The sequence below is a fragment of the Perca flavescens genome, chromosome 17, assembly GCF_004354835.1.
Source record: "Perca flavescens isolate YP-PL-M2 chromosome 17, PFLA_1.0, whole genome shotgun sequence".
Taxonomy (NCBI): Eukaryota; Metazoa; Chordata; class Actinopteri; order Perciformes; family Percidae; genus Perca; species Perca flavescens.
In genome coordinates, this window is record NC_041347.1 from 30,095,531 (window position 1) to 30,116,167 (window position 20,637).

At 40.1% G+C, this 20,637-nt stretch overlaps 2 protein-coding genes across 7 annotated transcripts in view; one reads left to right on the plus strand and one right to left on the minus strand.

The window, feature by feature from the left end:
- Positions 1-693: 693 nt before the first annotated feature.
- LOC114572249 (coiled-coil domain-containing protein 172) lies at positions 694-14,666 on the minus strand. Of its 3 annotated transcripts, none has more exons than XM_028603781.1 (8): positions 14,100-14,666; positions 13,263-13,348; positions 11,433-11,549; positions 10,820-10,985; positions 8,882-8,983; positions 7,218-7,320; positions 1,791-1,872; positions 694-1,177 (listed from the first exon to the last, which is right to left on the minus strand). In XM_028603781.1, the coding sequence occupies exons 1-8, from the start codon at positions 14,176-14,178 to the stop codon at positions 1,142-1,144; spliced, it is 771 nt and encodes a 256-aa protein (XP_028459582.1). In that variant the 5' UTR covers positions 14,179-14,666; the 3' UTR covers positions 694-1,141. The 3 variants fall into 3 exon arrangements, with proteins under 3 accessions (XP_028459582.1, XP_028459581.1, XP_028459580.1); XM_028603780.1 differs by having other exon boundaries at positions 694-1,180; XM_028603779.1 differs by lacking the exon at positions 694-1,177 and having other exon boundaries at positions 1,227-1,872.
- The window catches only part of gfra1a (gdnf family receptor alpha 1a), a 126,639-nt gene continuing 120,204 nt past the window's right edge, over positions 14,203-20,637 (plus strand). Inside the window, exons 1-3 of one of the 4 annotated variants that reach the window (XM_028603777.1) lie at positions 14,203-14,340; positions 17,871-18,176; positions 19,136-19,216. In XM_028603777.1, coding sequence (XP_028459578.1) covers positions 14,292-14,340; positions 17,871-18,176; positions 19,136-19,216 — 436 coding nt within the window. In that variant the 5' untranslated portion in view covers positions 14,203-14,291. Of the gene's footprint in view, positions 14,476-16,840; positions 17,326-17,870; positions 18,177-19,135; positions 19,217-20,637 lie in introns of those variants that run through there. The other 3 variants (XM_028603778.1, XM_028603776.1, XM_028603775.1) reach the window with 3 other exon arrangements.

The following is a 20,637-nucleotide window of genomic DNA, read 5'->3' on the forward strand; positions in this document are numbered from 1 at the left end:
CGCAGCTGGCCAGGGTTTAAATCCAAACTGCGGCCCTTTGCTGCATTCCTCCCTCTCTCTCGCCTTTCACTTCTTCAGCTGTCCTATCAATAAAGGCCTACGCAGCAAAGGATCGGTGGGTCAGAATTAAACCCGCGGCTATTGCGGTAACATGGGGCGCACACTCAGCCAGGTGAGCTACCCAGGGGCCCCTCATTGCATTTTTTTTTTTATTGTTCTTAATTCAATGTCAGTTATTGCATTAAAATTAACCAGAAATTAAAATATTTGCCTTCAACTATCATGCACTATTGAATTTTCTTTTTTTACATGTGTTTACATGTTCAGTATGGAAGATTCTCTGTCTTGACTTATCAACCCCTATTATATATTAAATATTGACAACGGCAACAAATACAAAAAAATGCCACACCACAAATGAAAACAAGGTACACCTGCCGCACTGACGCAGAAGCTTAAAAACAAGCTAAAAATATTCGAAACGGCACAGTAAACACATGTTAAGTGCCGTCCAGAGACATTGCATTCAAATTAACCAGAAATTAAAATATTGATAGCCTTCAGCTATCATGCACTATTGAATTTTCTTTTTTTAAATGTGTTTACATGTTCAGTATGGAAGATTCTCTGTCTTGATTTATCAGCCCCTATTATAGCAATGTTGCACTTTGTACACTAGAGGGCATTATAGAATCACTTTTTTGAATGCCTCCTTTATTTGCCAGCAATGAACCACAAGTTTTTCTCTTCACTATACAGGTGTATGTGTTTAGTTGTTAGTCTTGTGAAAATACATTACGATACATACGGTAGAAACAGACCTGCATATTGTATTGAAAATGCAAGATGGAACAAAGAAAACAATCATGTTTAATTTAAAAAATGTACCAAGTTTAATACTGTATCTGTTTTGTTTTAGCTCTTCCACAAGGTACATAACAGCAACATTTTCTAAAGAGCCTGTGTACTGACTGAGGTCACGCACTGATTGGAATGTGCTCTTTTCATATAACTTCTAAAGTAACTATTAAAGAAAACTCCATTTGTTCCTGAAAGAAAACTCCATTTGTTCATTCTCTTCTTTCTTTTCTTTCGTTTGTTTTTCAACAGATGAGACAATAAGTGAACATACATGCCAAACCTAATGCTGCTCACTTCCCTGGCTGCTGTCCAGCTTCTGCTAACAGAAAAAAAAGAAAAGAAAAGCTAAATGAAATCCTACAAAGAACCCACTAAAGTTTTCCACGGTTACATGTTGACAATGAATCACGATGTGCTCCACCATAGCTCTATTTGAAAGATATTACTTTTCTGCCCTGGTCTGACATGCAAATAATCTGATTCTGGCTGAATATTTTTAAATTTTTTATTGAACCTTTATTTAACCAGGTAGGCCATTAAGAACAGGTTCTCATTTGCAACCTGGCCAAGAAATGCATAAGCGTACGAGACAACCTACAGTTTCACATTCAATATAGTGCAAGAAAACAGAATACAATAGGCTACAAAGGTACAGATTAAGTAGGCAATCCAAAACCGGCGCAAAGTGAGGTGTAAGTAAGTCGATGGATATGCGAAAGTGGTATGGTGATAACATATACATGAAAAAAAAAATCTATAACATTGATGAGATGTAGTAGAGACTCAGAATACAGTTAGTGTGAATTAAATTGTGGTCTAATTAGTGATGTGGATCCAGATACATGAATAACATTGTCCTATTTAAAACAGTTTTAACTGTTTATTATCTTGAATAAAAAAGCTAAGCTGTTCATAAAACAACAACTTACAGACTTCAGGAAGTGTATTTCAGAGCTGAGGGCCTTTTGCAGAAGCTCTCCTTCTTTATGCATCTCCAGCTCCTCCCTCAGCCTGGTGAACAAATGAAACCCATGTCAGCAACTAAAACTCATGAAAGGGGCAACTTGTAAAGAGATGCTTCAGCATTTTTGGTTCTCCATATCGAGTTTCAACCGATTGATGTTCTTCTTTGTATCACTATACTCGGTGTTACCTTGGTATTGTGTTTTATCACCAAGAAAATAAACACAATCAAATGAACTACATGGAACTGAAACCTATTTCCTCCAAAAGTCTGAGTTTACATGACGGCTTTAATGTATTCAGATGTATGTGACAGGAGTTCCTGAGTTTCAGTATGTTTACATGCGCAAATACAACTTAATTACTGGAAATAATCTGGGTCAGGGCAATGGTTAGACATTTACAGTTTCAACGTTAGCCCAACTTCCACAGCAGGCAAATTGTACGAGTCGTTTGGTGAACACTTGACATGTGGATCTTTCTTCAGACACGTTGCTTTCCATCGCTTACATCATTATGTGACATTTGTGATCACATAGTACACCAGACTGATGCGCTGAGTTACCTGCAGTCTGCTCTAACAAGCTGCATTCAGTGTAATCAGCTCCCTGTTATTGTGTATTTAATGTTGTTGTCCCCAGGGGCTGGATGCACAAGGGTGAAGCTATACGGAAGGCCCCAAGGGGCAAATTAATAAGCATAGAGGGAACTGAGAGCAATACATTAAGATTAGAAATGTCTCAATAATCAATTAAAGTAAATCTCCAGTAAAGCCCAGTTGGTAGCTTTCAGGTATGTGTCTGCAGGAAGAAATCAAGATGAGGAGGCACAGATGCATCAACCAAAAGCAAATTGAACGTAGTGGCCAAATGGTGGAATTACAACTGCTGCACCGTCACGTGATGCCCTCTGGCCCAAATACACTTTTCCCCATAGACTTACATGGCAAAAGAGCCGTCTGTAAATCATTGGATAGTTTTTGTTTAGTTTTTTTGCGTCACAACACCCCCATAAAACGACTCGTTTCACTATCAGAATTTGATCCATTGGTCCAATAACATTTAGAAAGTCTAGAAGAGCCGCATGATTTTCATCCAGCCATCGTAAGTCTAATATGATGGTTAAACGCACCACTGAGTAACTCTCATAGGAATGAACGGGGCTCCGCCTCAAAGGCTGTATCCAGCTCTTATAACACATCCATGGTACAGACTGAGACGTGCCCCTTTAACCCTTGTGTTGTCTTTCCATCAACCATGGTCAAAATTGACCTGGCCTGTTTTTTGTTTTTGTGTTATTATTTTTTGGGGCATTTTAGGCCTTTATTTGTATAGGACAGCTGAAGACATGAAAGGGGAGAGAGAAGGGGGAATGACATGACATAAAGTATAAATTATCACCCAATTCGGTGTTGCATCTTCTTGGCCAACTTGATTCCAACTCAACACCACTAGTTTTACACTTATTTTTAGATTATATGGTCAATAAACCTAATTTGTATTAAATTATACCTAATTTTTTTAGTTACAAACTCCTGATATTATGAATTATTTTGGCTAATAGTTGACGGATCAGAGGAACGTACGTTGATGCATAATTACAGCCTATTTCGTGTATGGAAATATTTTTATTTTTTGGGCAGTTTAGTTGAAAGAAACTCGTATTTTTGAAAAAGGGTCAACTTTGACCGGAGGACAACACAAGGGTTAAGCTGTTTAACAGACGGCTTCAATGATCAGAGTTTAACCTTACTATGGCTACAATTGAATTATTGAAACATTTATATTTACTAATGAGAAACCCAGCTTTGTTATTTTGACTAGCCTTGGTCCAATAACAATTTAAATATGACCATGACCACCTGGTTAACTCCAGTTTTTTACATTGCAGTTCCAACTGAAATAATCAAAAATGATAAAATATGTGTATATGCACTGACAAAAGCAAAATCAATGGTGTTTTTAAAAGCATCGTTATTATACCTTACTTTTTAGGCAAGAAAGAAGAAAGAAAGGTTATTAGTCTTAACATTCAGTCAGAAATCCAGTAATGATGATGTATTTTAAATACAAAACTTGGCTCTGTTTCATTGTTTGATAAACAAGGAAATTATAAACCATATACCAGACAATGCCATAAAAAGAAGATAGGACAGCTCCAAAATATATGTAGAAGGAAGCAGAAATATGAACTTTATGGAAGCACCACAGAAGACAATGCTGTCCCCTTGTAATAGACTAAAATGATCCACTTCTTTAAAAGAGTCTGCTCGTATGGTAGCAAAGTAAATATTTTACACTATATTTTCATAAAACATACATACAATTGTATTACTCAGTTCAGTTTGCCTCTGGAAAAAGCATCCGACTTGGGTCCGGGGTACTCGATGCCTTGACTGTTATGTTATTTCAGGTGTTAGAAGGATCTACACAGAGGTACACGTGAATCTGAGACAAGCTACCTCCATCCTTTCTTTTATTGGAAGTTAATGAAACAATAAAACAGCTGAGCTTAAATTGCATTTTCAGTCTGAAAACCAACAGCGATGTTTTAAACTTTACACTTCTCTGTGGAACTTACAAATCAGATTTTTCAGGCGAGCACACTGTTTTTCAGACAGAAGAATGATGTTTCCAACAGCAGGACACTCAGGAGGGCTTTTTGGATATCGGTAGTTTCTGCAGTTTAATATTACATTTCTGCGGTGCGATGACATCGTCAAATGAGCCTTCACAAATAATGTAGCGGTAATATATCAGTGAAAGAAATATGGCACATCAAAAAATACATACAGCTTCCAAATCATCCATCCCGAGCGCATTGACTGAATATTTCAGGTATCTTTCTATTCTCTTGTGCGACAGAGAATGATCTTGCGCACTGAACACTTTTTAAATGACTGCAGCACTCATTCAAATTGACATGCATTCAATTTCCAACAATCAATAAGCGGAGAGTTAAATATGCGTTTTAAAGAGACGCTGCAGCGGCTGAAGGCAGGATTGATGGTTTCAGTTCGGAATGGATGATCATAAGAATGACTGAGAGGAGGCCTCTTTCCTCCAAAGCCACATCCTCAGCACTTCCTGAGGCTAATAAGCCCGGGGGTGGGGGGGAAGGTAATGAAGGACCTAGTATGTTTAATGAGGCTGATGGATGAGCAGGACATGCGAACCACATGCTTGATTTAAGGCGGAAGGGGCTCAGAAAGAGGTGAAGAAGAGGGAGTAAAGGACTGAGAAATATAAATAAGGATGCAACTGATATAAGTGAAGGAAAGGATTATGACATGTGCCAATTTTATTTATACCTCGTCCTAATAACAGGCATCGCAAACACCTTTAATTAAATGCTGGGGGGAAATGTGTTACAATGAATAAATACATTTTGATTTCGCAAACTGAAAGTGTGAACCTCATCATCTAGATAGGTTTGGGGATTTGTAAATCACTTCGCGTCCATCGTATTGTAGAGAAGACATTATCCAAAGTAGTGGCATCAGCAATAACAATGGCCCTTCCTTCCTGGAACACTATTGATCTCCAGTTTTTTAATTAAATAAAGGAAGTCTCTTTGTGGAGGAACACGGTGGACCGGCGCTCACCTACCAGGCATGGTTCAATAGAGGAGGTCCCCATTTCATATTGTACCTAGTTGATATTCTTCAGTGATGAGCAGACACTACAAGTGCTTGCCTATTTGCTTTATTCAACGTTTGGATGCCTAAAGATCTAAGGAGAATTAATGAAGGAATGTGTGAGTTTACTCCGATACCGGTTTAGCTCTTAATGTTTTGTAATAGCTTGTAATTTTACCAAGCTACATTTCTACATTTCTTGGGAATCAGCGTTTTGTACTTATTGACCCCCTTACTGTCAAAGCTGCAGCTTCAAAATATGTAGATTCACTGATACTAGTTTTAAATTACACTGTCTGATTTTTGACATTCTTGATGATAGACCCAAATGCTCATTACGGTTTTAGAAAGAAAATTTAAAAAAAAGAAGCTGCTGCAAACTGTCTGCTCTTTTTCACAGATACCAACGTTTGAGAATTAAGGAAAAGCAGGATACATTAGTCCATTTAGGCCACGAGGGGGTCACAGAATGGTTTGATAGGTATGAAAATGATGTGAATCATGCTATGCTATAACCTTCACAGTCGAAGGAGGGGATGTCTTTTGGAAAAATGGTGTTCATCCCTACAATAGAGCTTCCGGGACTTGGAGAATCTACAGAATGTTAAGACATTTTTTTTGGAGACTTGTGGAGAACCAACACCTTAGCAAGACACTTGATCTCACAGTGCAGGACAGGAAATTGACTTCCAAACACAAACTACTGCTCCGTAATGTATTCTATTAAATATTCCACATATCTTTACTCAGATAAAAGTGTGGATGTTTGGGTTGCTCCATATGCTTTTTTTTTGTACATGTAAAAGTTAGGTTTTAGTGGAATCATACATCATGTTTTAACTGAAAGTAATCAAACTGTATTTCTAACTTCCTAATAACTGTATTTCTTTGTTGGTAAGTTGCTGGATAAGCATTCAGTGAAAATGCTTAACTATCCGCCCCTCATTCATTTTCCCATACAAACCTCCTTGTCAATCACATTAGCCACAGTTTCTTTTTATCCACTTGTTGACTGAATGAAATACACTGCAGATCAAAGCCTTAATTAAGCCAAATGGTCTTAATGCCCCGTTATTTACACTTCTAGATTTGGACTCCGGCCAGCAGGATACAGAGGGAGAAACACAGACGGGAGCTGAGCACTCTGGTCTATTCAGCACTTCTCACAGTATGATTCAGTTCTGCTCTGCATAAATAACACCTTCTTTCTAATGAGCCAGCAGAAATGCTGCGCTGTAACGTGTTGTTAACACTTTTGATTCTCTTCTTGTCATTTGTTAGTGCATTTAGCGTCACGCGAGTGACTGCGGCTATTAGAGCTACTGCTGAGGTGAATTCTTATCACTTATAATAAAGAAAACAACAGAGCCCTGGCGAGGAGAGGACAGGGATTGCACTTTTGTTCACCAAGCCTACTGACGGGCCTTGCAAGACAGAAAACGCTCAACAAATTCAACATCACAGCTGCTCAGCCAGGAATATTTAAAATATCAGGAAGCTCTAAGGAAGCCTCTGCAAATTAACCTTTTTCTTTTTTGTGTTTACACTTTGTTTTGTTCTATTTTGCTCCTTTGCCTTTTGTTTGCTTTTATTTCCCTGCAGCATTTACCATTTACTTGTTTGTGTCTCATAAGGATTATTTTTTGTGACATAACGTGATTGCAAATGAATCAGGAACTGTATGTATACTGTGTGTGTGTGTGTATGTCCACAAATATAAACCTCTCATCGCATCCAGACAGTTGATGGCACTCACCTCAGACAGGTGCTGTCAGTGAGAGGTTTCTGACTGACAAACAGGCTCTCGGCTCTCAGAGATTCTGTCATTGCTTCAGCCTCACTCAACTGATGATCCAGGTCTGCAGTCAAGAATAATAAATCACACACAAAATGAATTGTTTTTTTTCTTCTTTTTTTCAAACAAGACAGACACAGTCGCATTGTGAGAACGTGTGCAGAGCTGCAGAACTTCTGCGGTTCCCCCGTACAAAGCTGAACACTAAAGGGGACAGAGCTTTTGAAATGGTGGCTCCTAGTCTGTGGAACGCTGTGCCTTATGTTTTCAGAGCGGCAGCCTCGGTTGATAGTTTTAAAAAGCAGCCAAAGACGCATCTTTTTAGTCAGGCGTTCATGTAGCCACACTGATGACTGTATTACTATTACTGTAAATTTATTATTTAAAGGTCCCGTGGCATGAAAATGTCACTTTATGAGGTTTTTTAACATTAATATGCGTTCCCCCAGCCTGCCTATGGTCCCCAAGTGGCTAGAAATGGTGATAGGTGTAAACCGAGCCCTGATTATCCTTCTCTGCCTTTGAGAAAATGAAAGCTCAGATGGGCCGATCTGGAATCTTCTCCTTATGAGGTCATAAGGAGCAAGGTTACCTCCCCTTTCTCTGCTTTGCCCGCCCAGAGAATTTGACCCACCCATGAGAGAGAGAGAGAGACATCATGGCTTTCAAACGAACAAAGTGGCAGTTGGTCAAGGCCACCCCCTCGCCCCCCTCCCCCCTCGCCCCCCCCCCTCTCCTCCTCAATATCTACAGACACAGAAATGGTACATCCCAAGAAAAGCTCATTGTGGGACTGGCTCTAGTGGCTGTCATTCTGCACAAAGGCTGAATTTCGGGAAAGAGTCTTCAGAAACAGTATTAGGGGACCACTAAGGTCTATATAAAAGAGACTTCAGATACAGTATTAGGGGACCACTAAGGTCTATATAAAAGAGACTTCAGATACAGTATTAGGGGACCACTAAGGCCTATATAAAAGAGACTTCAGATACAGTATTAGGGGACCACTAAGGTCTATATGAAAGATACTTCAGATACAGTATTAGGGGACCTCTAAGGCCTATATAAAGAGACTTCAGATACAGTATTAGGGGACCACTAAGGTCTACATAAAAGCATCCAAAGAGCACCATGTCATGGGACCTTTAATGTATACATTTGGCCTGTGAAGCACTTTGTGACTCTGTCTGTGATAAGTGCTATAGAAATAAACTTAACTTCACTTACTTTCTTACTTAGAGGTGGATGAGACAATGGGAGTACGTTTGGATTATACAACCCCCCCCCCCCCCCTCTCTCCCACCACCACAACAATTATAACTATGGAACTATGGGATGTTCTGCCTGTAAGGTATTGACCTCTCCCACTGCAAAGGAGTTGCTCTCTACAGCTGTCTCAGCAATGCGGTTGAATTTTCGATTGAACTTTGCTGTCGAACAAAAGACCTTTAAAATGAGATGGAAAACTGATGGTCTGCTATCGGCGCTGTGAATAAAACAACAAGGGGGCTTATGAAGCGTGTTGAGTGTTGTTGAGAAAAAGAAACCTGTCAGTAGCAGTTTTACATGTGCTCTTTCAGAGCCCCGTTATCCGACATACATATGAATGAACATTTGGTATTCACCTTGGTGGACGTTATACAGGCCCTGCATTTTGAGCTGGAGCACTCTCTTCTCCTCCTGCATGGAGCTCATGCGACTGTTCCTGCGGCTCATCAGCTCCATCTCTGATTGTAGAGGCAGAAAAAAACAACCTTAGAAAAAAATCATACTTATAAGGCTGAGGCCTTATCAGAATGATTGAGAAAAATCACCAGGAGAGCTGAACTGTACACTGAATTTATACTCCTCAATGAAAGAATTGTTTTTATTTTCAAGGGAATGCAATGTGGGCATTTTTTAAATTCACTTTAACAGTACACAAAATCCAAAAATGCAGTTCCCCTGAGCCCAGATATAATACATAATATGAAGGCATCGGTCCTCATTGGTATCCTCAATCCTGTAGAACTAATGAAAACAGTTCAAACCACATCAAAAGTGTAATTAGTTACTAAAAGTTGCTTGACTTGATAAAAAAATAAAAAGATATATTGTGCTTCTATAAACACTTGCCACTGCAACTTCTTAACAAATAGTCACTATACAATATTTGTTTATTGATTGTAATGATTCAATTAAATATATACACACAGTGCATTGCTTTCCTACCCTTTCCTAACACGTGTTCTCAAAACTCTAAACCTTTTGATATTTTACTTATTATTTTACCACAGACATGAACGGTGGTATGTTCACGGTCAGTGTTACGCTTATCAGTTCAATTTTCTAAGCACAAACTTAGAAAACTCTTGAAAAACAGAAAAATGGGTTCCAATATCCAATTTTTCATTTTTTTCCACCTTGACAAATTAAAAACTTTGATCTTTAAACTGTTTTTCCAATTTTCTGTTTTTCAGGATCAGAAAACCATCGAAACTCAAAACCATCAGTTGCAAGCACCTCTGACCCCAAAGTCATCAGTTTTTGTTTTTTTTTGGTCCATATGCAGTTAAGGACCTGCATATTTCGCAAAGTAGAGGAAGAGAATACCATTGCAGTATTGAATAATTGGAGCTCAGACACAATTTTGTAATTTTCTCAATTTCTGATCCTCTGAATAAAAAACTGAAAATTGGAAAAACATGTTAAAGATCCAGTTTTTTTATTTGTCAAGGTGGAAAAAAATGAAAAATTTGATATTTGAACCTATTTTTCTGTTTTTCCAAATGTCCGTCTGTGCTTAGAAAATTTAACTGATAAGCGTTACACTGACAGTTCACAACTAGACTCTCATTAGTGCTGCTCTCATGTTTGAGTGTGAACTGCACGGGATTTAAATATCATCATGAACGAACACACACACACACACACACACACACACACACACACACACACACACACACACACACACACACACACACACACACACACACACACACACACACACACACACACACACACACACACACACACACACACACACACACACACACACACACACACGACCGCCAATCCCAAATCTCATGATCAACTCAGTATTTACTATTTGACTTTATAGGAGACTTAAGTGTATATTAATCATTTGTTTCAGCCTTATTCGAGTCTTTAAAGATCTAGAGATTTTAATTTTATATATATTTTATATATAATTAATATATTTTTTGCATTATGATACCGTTCTCTTTCCAAAACCTTCCAGCTTCTCTTATTCTGTGATCCATACAACATCCTTGCATCAATACACAATACAACCATTACACTACTATGTTCACTCCATTCATTAATTTATCTAATTTCTGAAATCAGTTTTACTATCATTCTCCAACCACCATCTATAAATGAAAACAACATTCTTCCTGAAATTACAATGACTAATTCTTCACTGTCAGAGACATTGGCCATCCTTATAATTCATCTACCAAGGAATACCTAATTGTTTTGAAATGGGCAGTCAGGGCCACATCTGCATTATATAACATCTGTCTACTGTGACAACAGTACAATTGGCAGTCTTTTATGACCTTTGTATAATGCCTCCACCTCCCTCTCCAGGTCCAAGAGCTCAGTGTGTGTTTGGCTCTTGAACACCACGTCTCTGGTTTCTCGAAGACTGAAGTCACTGTTGAACCTCGAGATCTCTTGAAGGAAGTTTTCCTTTTCCTCTTTAGACTCCCACTTTATCTTGGCCTGGTATGAAAAGACGGATCTTGTGAAATGCTTCCAACAATAACACTCAGCTGCTTGTGATGCTACAGCTACCCCTGCTACTGCTACTTCTAGTGATGTTAACGATACAATTTTGACATTTTATAGACTAAATTACACAAATTAAAAAAATAAAAATAAAACTCAGAATGTTAACACATCTTCACCCCGCTAAATTCCAGAAATTTTCATTCTGGATCACTGCTGAAAACTGTTAAAAAAAAAAAAAAAAAAAAAAAAAGAAATCCACAGATTCCATTTGGGTCTGGTTATAACAAAGATCTTTGTTGGTTGCAGCCTTTCTGAATCTTCTGAAAGAAAGTCAATTTGTACGCATCTAGTTTCACACTATAAAAGCTGACTAGGTATTCATATTACACATAACCAATATGGTATAAGATGTAAATATTGATTCAGGCTTGAACCCACGAGACGTTCCCTGAGTTGGCTCTGATGACCGAGCAGCTTCTCAATTTGCTTCAACATCTGGTCTTCACATTTCTTCATCAGGTCATGCTGCAGCCTCATTGCAGACAACTGCTGGGCCTGGAGCACAAATAGACGAGTGGGCAGTTAGGACACAAACTGACAGACAGATGTACTGACAGGGACATACATCACCGATACTTCACATGTGAGACATATGTTAGTGATCCCACAGAAAGAGAAATGAAATGAAAGTTCTAAGATGGGCAGCTGGCACAGTCCTTGTGCTGCACACTGTATAAGGTGTACGTTGTTAGTGACCCTTCCTGGGGAATGGTGAACAAAAATTATGAGTTTCTTTGACTCCTTTTAAAATACCTGGGTGTTTAGGTTTCTTTTTCCATATATATATATAGATATATATATTGTTTACTTTCCATGGTCTCTCTTGGAGGATGGTTTTCAAAGAAGCCTCAGGCTTGACTTTCAGTACAGTTTTCAGTCGGTTACTTAAGCTCTCAAGGAGGTGAGTTTATTGTTTCTTTTATGGTAGCAGAGGAGTGCAGTACGTTTTCAGCAAGTAAAATCAGCTTCCAAGTTTTCTAAACACTGTAATTATCTTAAGACAGCTCTCATAAACTGTAAGAAGTTACACCACGAGAGCTGTAAACACACTGTGCTGTAAACACACCCTGCATTTCTGTATGATGTAAACAGTTTCTATATTTTACTCTAGGGGGTCAGAAAAGGTGTCTGTGTCCTGTGTTCTCAGGCAGATGAAATACTCAGGCATGGCGTTGTATTCAGCAACCTTTCTAAAAAAAAAAAGACCAAGTGATTTGGTCTTTTGATCGGATGTCCACTTTTACAAGCACAGGAAGAAGTTAGCAATATTTCTGAGACGTCAGCTGCCTTTGTCATCATATCTCACACATGCTAAAAGGCTCCACTAATGTTATCCGGTGAAAATTAGCCATTGATTTTGCAGTGGCACTTGCAATTTGCACTGTTGATGAAATGAAGGGGAGAGATAAGGTGTTCTAAATCATAGAGCAGATCAGCTCATCAATATGCCAATACGCACTTCCTTACCTCATGTGTCACTAATACTGTACGCGCCTCAAGGTAAGCAATGATTACTGTTATTGTTTTTATCTCTCTTTTTCTTTCAATTTTACAATAAAATAAAGTTTAAACATTTACACTATGTTAAAAAACTATAACAAATGATCCCCGTTTTATAAAAATGCTACTGGATGAACAGTTAACATGATGTTGCTGTTCCTTGTGCAAGAACCCCCAGATCAACACCTACTGTATCTAGAGGCACAGTCCAGGGTAGTGTCCCAATTTTTTTTGTCGTGTCTTATAACTAAGGTAAAGGACACACACAATATTAATACTCGTGGCATACTGACCTGTGTCCTTATAAATTTAAGACAGTGTTAGGGAAAGGAACATTTGCCTATATGGTGGAACAAGTTAGATCGTCATATTAAAGTCATTTCCAGCCTGAACTCTTTTAAAAAGAGCATCAAGGTCTGGTTACTGGAGAGGGTTCCGGAATAGATTAAAGGGCAAGTTACTATTTTTATTTATTTAAGAAAAATGTTTTTATGTTATGTCATTGAGTATCTTGTCTTGTCAATGGAGAGAACCAATAACTAAGATAGTAAGATCAAACAGCCTGGCCAAATCTTTCAAAAAGACATCTGTGTAGGCATAATTTACTGTATCATGGTTGCTCATCTAGTCACAAAGTGTCTCATAATTCACACATTAGCAAAAAAGAAGAAAAACAAAATAAATAAAAAAACTGTAAGGTAGCCTCACCTTTGTATCAAGTTCCTCATTGGCCTTTTCATTCTTCTCAGTGGCACTCTTGATCTTCTCATTGTATCTGATAATGGCTACTTTGACTGAAATAAAGACAAACTACTAGTCTTTAAAAAAAAAATATTTGGGCTTTAAAATACACCAAAGATAATGTAAACTTAAATTTGTATGGATAAAGACGTAGGTTCTAATTCAGTGTTTCTCAAATGGGGGTAGCCTACGTGTTCCCCTAGAGGTACTTTGGAGGACTGCAGTGGTACGTGAGATATTTAACAAAATGTTTAATAGTTACAAGGCTGTTGTCCAGAACATTGTTCCTCTTCATGTAGACTTTTTCCTACCAAAAATGTGACATTTGTGTCATCTTCTTTGGACCTATTCATGTCTTCCTTCCTTCTACTGTCCTACTTTTTACAAGTTCCTCGCTTTTTTCGAGGTTGTCACTGTTTTTGATACTATTTTTGACCTATTCTTGCCTTACTTCCTTTCTTCTTTCTACCATCTTTTCCCAAGGTTTTTGTCTTTTTTACAGTTGTTGTCTCCTTTTCTCATCAGCATTTAAATGTTTTTTCAGGTACAAGGCTGTTGTTTAGTAAATCTATCGCTAACAGCGCTGTACTGTTCCACTTTATATAGACTTTTTTTTCTACCAAAAATGATTAGCGCTGGTCAGGGGGTATATTTGGCTTAAAGAAACAAAAGAAATACATTATTGAAAAAACGTTTGAGAACCACTGGGCTATATTTTTTATATTGCTAACCATGCTAGGTAGCATTGTAAAATTAAGCTTAGCTAGCTCTGCTGGCTAAAATGTCAATTGGCAGCAAACATACCTTCTTTGAATTTTTGTGTCTGTTCAGTTAACTGTTGTTCAGTTAGAAGGATTTGTTGAAAGAGTGTGTCTAAACTCATCTTCAGTTAATAACTGGCCACTAGCTATAGAATCAAAGGCATAGATCCTACTGTATATAACGTTAACTAGCTATCTAACTAGTTAGTCCCCTTTACCTAATTTGGTAACGTCTATGACGCAGCTTTCAAAAATAACGCCCCGCCGCCCCACGGCTGATACCGGTTGGTTTGTTCTTTTACTAAAGATGGTTCTAAACATTTTCTGTTTTTACACATTGCTGATATTATAAACGATGAACCACAGTCATTTATTTTGTGTAGCTAGTGACTGCTTTGAAAGAGTCGAAACGTTAACAGGTAAAACATTTGCTGCCAAAAAAAGTAGCTAGCTAGCTAACGGCTTGTGAACTTCTGAACGCAGGCAGCTAACGCTAGCTATGTCCCGAATGTGGCTAGCAGCAGTGACACAAAAAAAAGTTAGCTAGCTGGCGCTGCTTTCTAGGATGTCGAAGGCTTTGCGCGCACCTACTCTTCCTATATTTCATGTAACGTACGTTATTATATTGAGGTTTGCCTTTCGGGAGTCCCCATTCCTGTCCTGTATCTGCTGTTGCAAATTTACACCAGAGACGGTTTAGAAGGCTGTTGAAGGCTGTTGAACACGCTGTATCGTTGCAGGCAGATTCGGCACAGTCAGCTTTCTCAACAGTAACGTTAATCCATTGAGACTCGCTGCCTACATTGTCACACAATTCCTGACTTTGACCAATTTTCTCGTTTCCCCACTGGGACAAAAAGCTTCTGATCCGGTGCCATGAAACACATTACTGTGTGAAACGTTAAATGACCTAAGGACCACATCATTCTGAGATTCATTTGCAAAATGAATATCACATATTGATTGAGGCTTTTCATAAATCACCAGACTGAGCCTTCCCCCTGACTGGCAAGGCTCCCTCTGGAGACTTAAGAACAGCAAAGTCATCAATTTGTAAGCAGACAATTATCCCAGATAGTAGCCTGAGCCTGTCGTTCATTTGTGCCCATTTTCTGTCTCTGTTCCTGTCATGTTTGCTGTAAAAAGAAAAGAAAACTAACTGTGGACATTGAAAGTCATTTTGAAAAGTGACTTGCAGGGCCAACCTAATCACATCTTCCTTTCAATTACAGATTATTAACGGATGTTAAAATAAACCATTTCATCCCATCTCTGAATGCAGTTGCTTCTCTCTCTCTTTCTCTCTCTCTTTCTCTCTCTCTCTCTCTCTCTCTCTCTCTCTCTCTCTCTCTCTCTCTGTGTGTGTGTGTGTGTGTCTGTCTGTCTGTCTGTCTGTCTGTGTGTGTGTGTGTGTGTGTGTGTGTCGCCAGCATCCTTGATTGATTCAGCCAAGTCTTCAATGAAGAGCTCATTGACATAGTCTGGTCCCATGTATTTAGCCAAGTGGATTAGCCTCTGAACAGACCATATAGGCAATCAATGAGCTATAGGAAGAGTTACAAGTCATGATGCATCATCCCTGTTATTATGATCATATACTCTGTTTGTTAAATGTCTAGTCCAATAGGCCATAGATATATTGATCAGAAGCGTTTAAAAATGTGATTGCTCTTATTTATTTAATGAAAATATCGAGTGTGAAACATGTAGTATTGTATAGTTTGAAAGAAACATAAAAGGCTTCACATCATTACTTTTCAACATTGACCTTTACTTTAAAATCACCAACAGATGGCGGCAGTCAGTCACACAGTGTCCACTCTGTGTGTGGACCTCAGCGCAGCACGGTCAGGCTGCTTTAGCTGACAAGCGTCATACAGAGGCTATATATTTCATCATAACCTACTACAACCTCCGAAGTGACATCATCAAATAGGCTGCCTACTTTCGTCACACGTGGCAGCCAATGTTGCGTAATATAGGCCTAGGTAGTAATAGGCTACATTTTGCAAATGGGATTACAGCAAACAGGGAGGAGCTTGAAATATGATGAGGCTTTTGTGAAATATGTCCATTCATGTTGTCACTCAAGTGGCACTCTTTAAAAGGGGATACAGTCACACAGAATATTACCAATCGCCATATACTGTAAGCAACTCCACATGTTGCTATTATTCACTTGAGTCGTGCTCTTTGCCCTCTCTCTGTCAGCACAGTGATCCTACACTGAAATGTAAAACCAGCCCACACGCATCAAGAGTTGATAGTGCTGGTTTTTAATTTCACAACATCTTAAATGCAACCACATGCCCTCGTGGTTAGGCTATATCGCGCGGCGATATGTGCATTTTTAATGGCCTGGAAAAGGGGGTTGTTAGTTTTAACCTATAGTTGTTTAACTTCTGTGAGTATCTGAGCTGGAAAGTGTATTCAAAGTAAACAACATTAAAACAGTCTATAGCCTACTCTGATAACCACAAAGAGATTTGTTGTGATGTGCACCTTAAGCAGTGACGAACGATAGGCCTAACCTTTGAAAAATGATCACCACTGTGCTATTGTGCATCCAGACTTGTGTCTCCGGGGCTCATTAGTGAGTTAAGTGAGTTTAAAGCGAATTACGTATTCTCTGTGCTGCGATTGTGATATTGCCATAATAATGGAGTAGCCTAAGTTTGCGGTGATAGGGATGTCTGTCTTTGTAAATATAGCCGATTATAAGATGATGACTGTACTTTTAGTGCGAAGGGGGTAGCTGGCACTCTGCTGCTGAATGCGCTAGACAGCAGTGGGGCTCCAGTTGGCTGTGTGCGCTCAGACGCACAGACGCAAGCATCCCACTGGCTGGAGTTGGAGGACACTCGCCTGTTTGGCTTCCACCGCTGCTCTGATTACTGATCCCTTGTCTTTCTCTCCCGGCGGTGAGAAGACCACCCGCACGGGAGGAAAAGAAAGAAAGAAAAAGAATCGCTTCTTTTGTATAGACTACTTAGAGCCCGAAAAAACTGTGCCGAAGCGGGACTGGACACTCTTTTATTTGGAGGGGAAATTATTTGTCACACGAGGCGAGCTGGATCTGGTTTTGTACAGCGGAGCGCACACCGACTACGTCTTTTCAATGGATTTCAGTACAGTGGAAGTACCCTGGGAATTAAACTACTGTTAAGTCGCCTTTAGTCCGCAAATTTCGTTCCAATAAGGGTTTATGTTTCACATGGAGAGGAAGACAATGATCCTCTCAGTGTTGTATGTCCTTCTGCCTCTTTTAGGTAAGTTCCACTTGATGTATTACCAACAGCTGTCCGTTTGATACTAATTCATCCCGTTGGTGCATATAATGTTTAGTGGCTTAATTGTAAGCCGGGAGCCTGACAGTGGCAGCGGCTGCTCAGAGTCTCGGTAACGTGCGGAGGCTACTGTAAACCGCTCCAAATAAAGCTGCCTCATCAAACAATAATGAATGTGAAAGCAAATCTTTCCCTTAACTGCACGTTTTCATCGGCGAGATGAAACTATAAGTAAAGTATCTGCGTGGACCACGAAGTTGTCAAGTAGGAGTATGAAACTGCTTCCAATCAGTTATATGCAATGTATTCTAGATGCTTTTTTGTGGCGACGTATGTTTTTCCATATCACTGGACAGCCTATAAAAGCTCGTAAAAACGACTGACAGGCTGCCTATCTGTATGCTAATTGTTTTGTCCCGAAAGGCAACTTGCAAAAATGTTTTATGCCTTGGATATTTACTATGAACAAATGAGCGAAAGGGTCGTCATTATGTTTCACTTTTGTAAATGCCACTTGTATTTTCCAGATGTGCTGTCGTACGCCGAGGAGAATGTGCGTGCCGGGGCCACCCGGCTGGACTGTGTGCGGGCCAGTGATCAGTGCATGAAGGAGCAGGTGTGCAGCACCAAGTACCGCACGATGAGGCAGTGCGTGGCCGGCGGCAAGGAGAGCAACTTCAGCATGGTGGGCGGCCTGGAGGCCAGGGACGAGTGCCGGAGCGCCATGGACGCGCTCAAACAGAGCCGGCTGTACAACTGCCGGTGTAAAAGGGGCATGAAGAAGGAGAAGAACTGCCTGCGCATTTACTGGGGGATCTATCAGACGTTACAAGGTTGGTTTAGTGCTTTTGATTATACTTTTCCTTGTCAAAAAGCCACCCCAAGATACCCCCTCCCTCGTTAAGCAGATACTGTACTGATTCTTATAAGAATTGTATCATATTGAGTAGACTATACACTTTGATGTGTTGCTTTTGTATAAAAAAATCTGTCAGAGAATGAAACAATAGCACAACTGCTTTTTTTCTGGGTTTGCAATCAAACCTCCATGGAGTCCCTCTGGGGTCTTTGTTTGGGTGGACTGCTACATTTAGAGAACACCCTGCAGCTATAGTTAATGTGAAATGGACATTCGCCATAGGTTTTTTTAATCTGTTCTGAAAAGGGATTAGTTGCCCCAGCTCCTCCCACTGTTATACGGAGTGGGCACCATCAGTCCTCACTGTCTCTCTCCCCCCCACTCCCCCCCTTGCTACCACAAACGCAGAAAAACTCGAAAAGTAGCACACAGCTATTTATCCATTAGCAGTCCAATTTGATCATGGGCAATCCCTCAACTTTCATTCAAATTTGGCCCCTGACTCGGTTCACGGCCACGGTCCCGCGGAGCCGAGATTTTGACCTCCTAAATCACTTTCCTTGAAGGTAATGGAGCGTGAAGCCCCTCAGCGCTGGCACGCCATCTTGAAGTGTTGATCATGGCAGGGGTCCGGTCTTTTAGTCCCTAAACCGCGTCCAGCCCCCATCGTCTGTAAGTCGACTTCCAGTTGCGCAACACAGCTGACCAACCTGCCTAATCAAGCGTGTGGCTGTGTGTCAGCGTGGATATCGACTGACCCAAATAACCCATGTCACATGCAGGCCGATGTGAGGGGTGAAAGATGATAAACAAACCAGGAGGGGGTTCAAAACATCTATCTATCTATCCATCTATCTATCTATCTATCTATATACTGTATCTATATACTGTATCTATATATCTATCTATAACATCTGCTTATCTTCCTCACAGGTAATGATTTCTTGGAGGATTCTCCATATGAACCCATGAACAGCCGTCTATCTGACATTTTCCGCCTGGCTCCCATCATGGGTAAGAATTAAAAAAGAATCTCTTCTGTGGAGGCTTTCACTCCATCCCTTTTGTATTTATGTGTTTTGCATTGTTTTATTGGTCTCCCATCTCAAGTGAGATACGGTTAAGCTCCAAGCTGTGCATGCACTCACCGAAGGTTATCTGTGTGTCACGTATTTATCCTCCCTCATCTTCTCCGCTATCTGTCTTTCTCTGTGCTTGTTCTCGCCCCAGCAATATTGCATGCTGGCTGGAAGTGACCTTGCATGGGGAGCTATAGTTCTGAGTCTCATCAAGCAGTGGATAAACGCTTCAGATGTAGAGGGAGTTCTCTGTTGCTGGCGTATTTCGCTGTGGTTGCGGACAGCTTCCTCTTGTTTGAATCCACTTGTTGAAAAGAGTGAGTTGCTCTGTGAGTAACATGCAAGTGTGTGTGTGTGTGTGTGTGTGTGTGTGTGTGTGTGTGTGTGTGTGTGTGTGCAATGCTGAAAAGAGCCTCTAGATGGCGATGTTATTCCCTTCTTCACAGCCACTCAGGTACTCTGTGGTCACACAGTTGGGTCCGCTGTGGGTGTTTGAGAGCCTGATCTGTGAATGTGGCGCAATCATGTAGCTGCTCACATTTTTATTATCACACTGCAGGTGGGGACTGCTGTGTGAAATCAAACAGACACGCTTTGCCTCCACATCTTCAAAGAACAAGGCTTCTTTCTCATTCCTCTGTAATTTATATCTCACAATGGGCTGATTTGCCCTAAACCAGTGCTTCTCTTATTGCATTGTGAGATCATAATATGGGTGGTGAGACACAGATAAACAAAATCTTTGCCTGGATACCGACTTCATGACAAATTTGCTTCTAAAGAAAACACCGGCTGAGAAGACAGCCTGTTTCGTAAAGCCTATTCTCTCCTCTTGCGATTCTCTATAGCAAAAAGAGGAGGAATTTGAAAGGAGAAACCCACCACTTCACACTACATATGTCTCTGGCCCATAATAAGCCAGCCAGTCTCAGGAAGGACGAGACACCCACAGGCCATCAGTGCTGAAGCATGTGCAGCACGGGATCATGGTTCACATCACAGGCAGGTGACATCTATTGACAGTCTGAGCTGTAGTTTCCAGGAGTGGGAGCAGACAGATTTATGGTGTCATTCTTATAGTTAAGGCAGACACTCCTTTTTTCATGTCCAAATGCCTCTCAAATGTTGATCGATGGCTTTGCATATATATATATCTCTCTTTGCAAGCGGCAGAGATCAGACACCATTTCAGCCTGAGTCTGTCATCAAAGGGCAGTTATGGGGAGTTGCGTTACAATTGTTTTTGTTATTAATTAAAGATGGAGTCTGTGATTCTAATCCAGTACACCTTTTGTCAGTTTAAGTGACTATCTCCTCACGGTCCACCAGCTGCCCATTCTGCGTGTGTGCTGAAAA

Coding starts and splice junctions, on each gene's coding strand:
- LOC114572249 (XM_028603779.1), bottom strand. CDS start 14,178: ATGAGTTTAGACACACTCTTTCAACAAATCCTTCTAACTGAACAACAG. Junction 13,349..14,099: donor GACACAAAAATTCAAAGAAG/GTATGTTTGCTG, acceptor TCTTTATTTCAG/TCAAAGTAGCCATTATCAGA. Junction 8,984..10,819: donor GGTGGAGGCATTATACAAAG/GTCATAAAAGAC, acceptor CTCTACAATCAG/AGATGGAGCTGATGAGCCGC.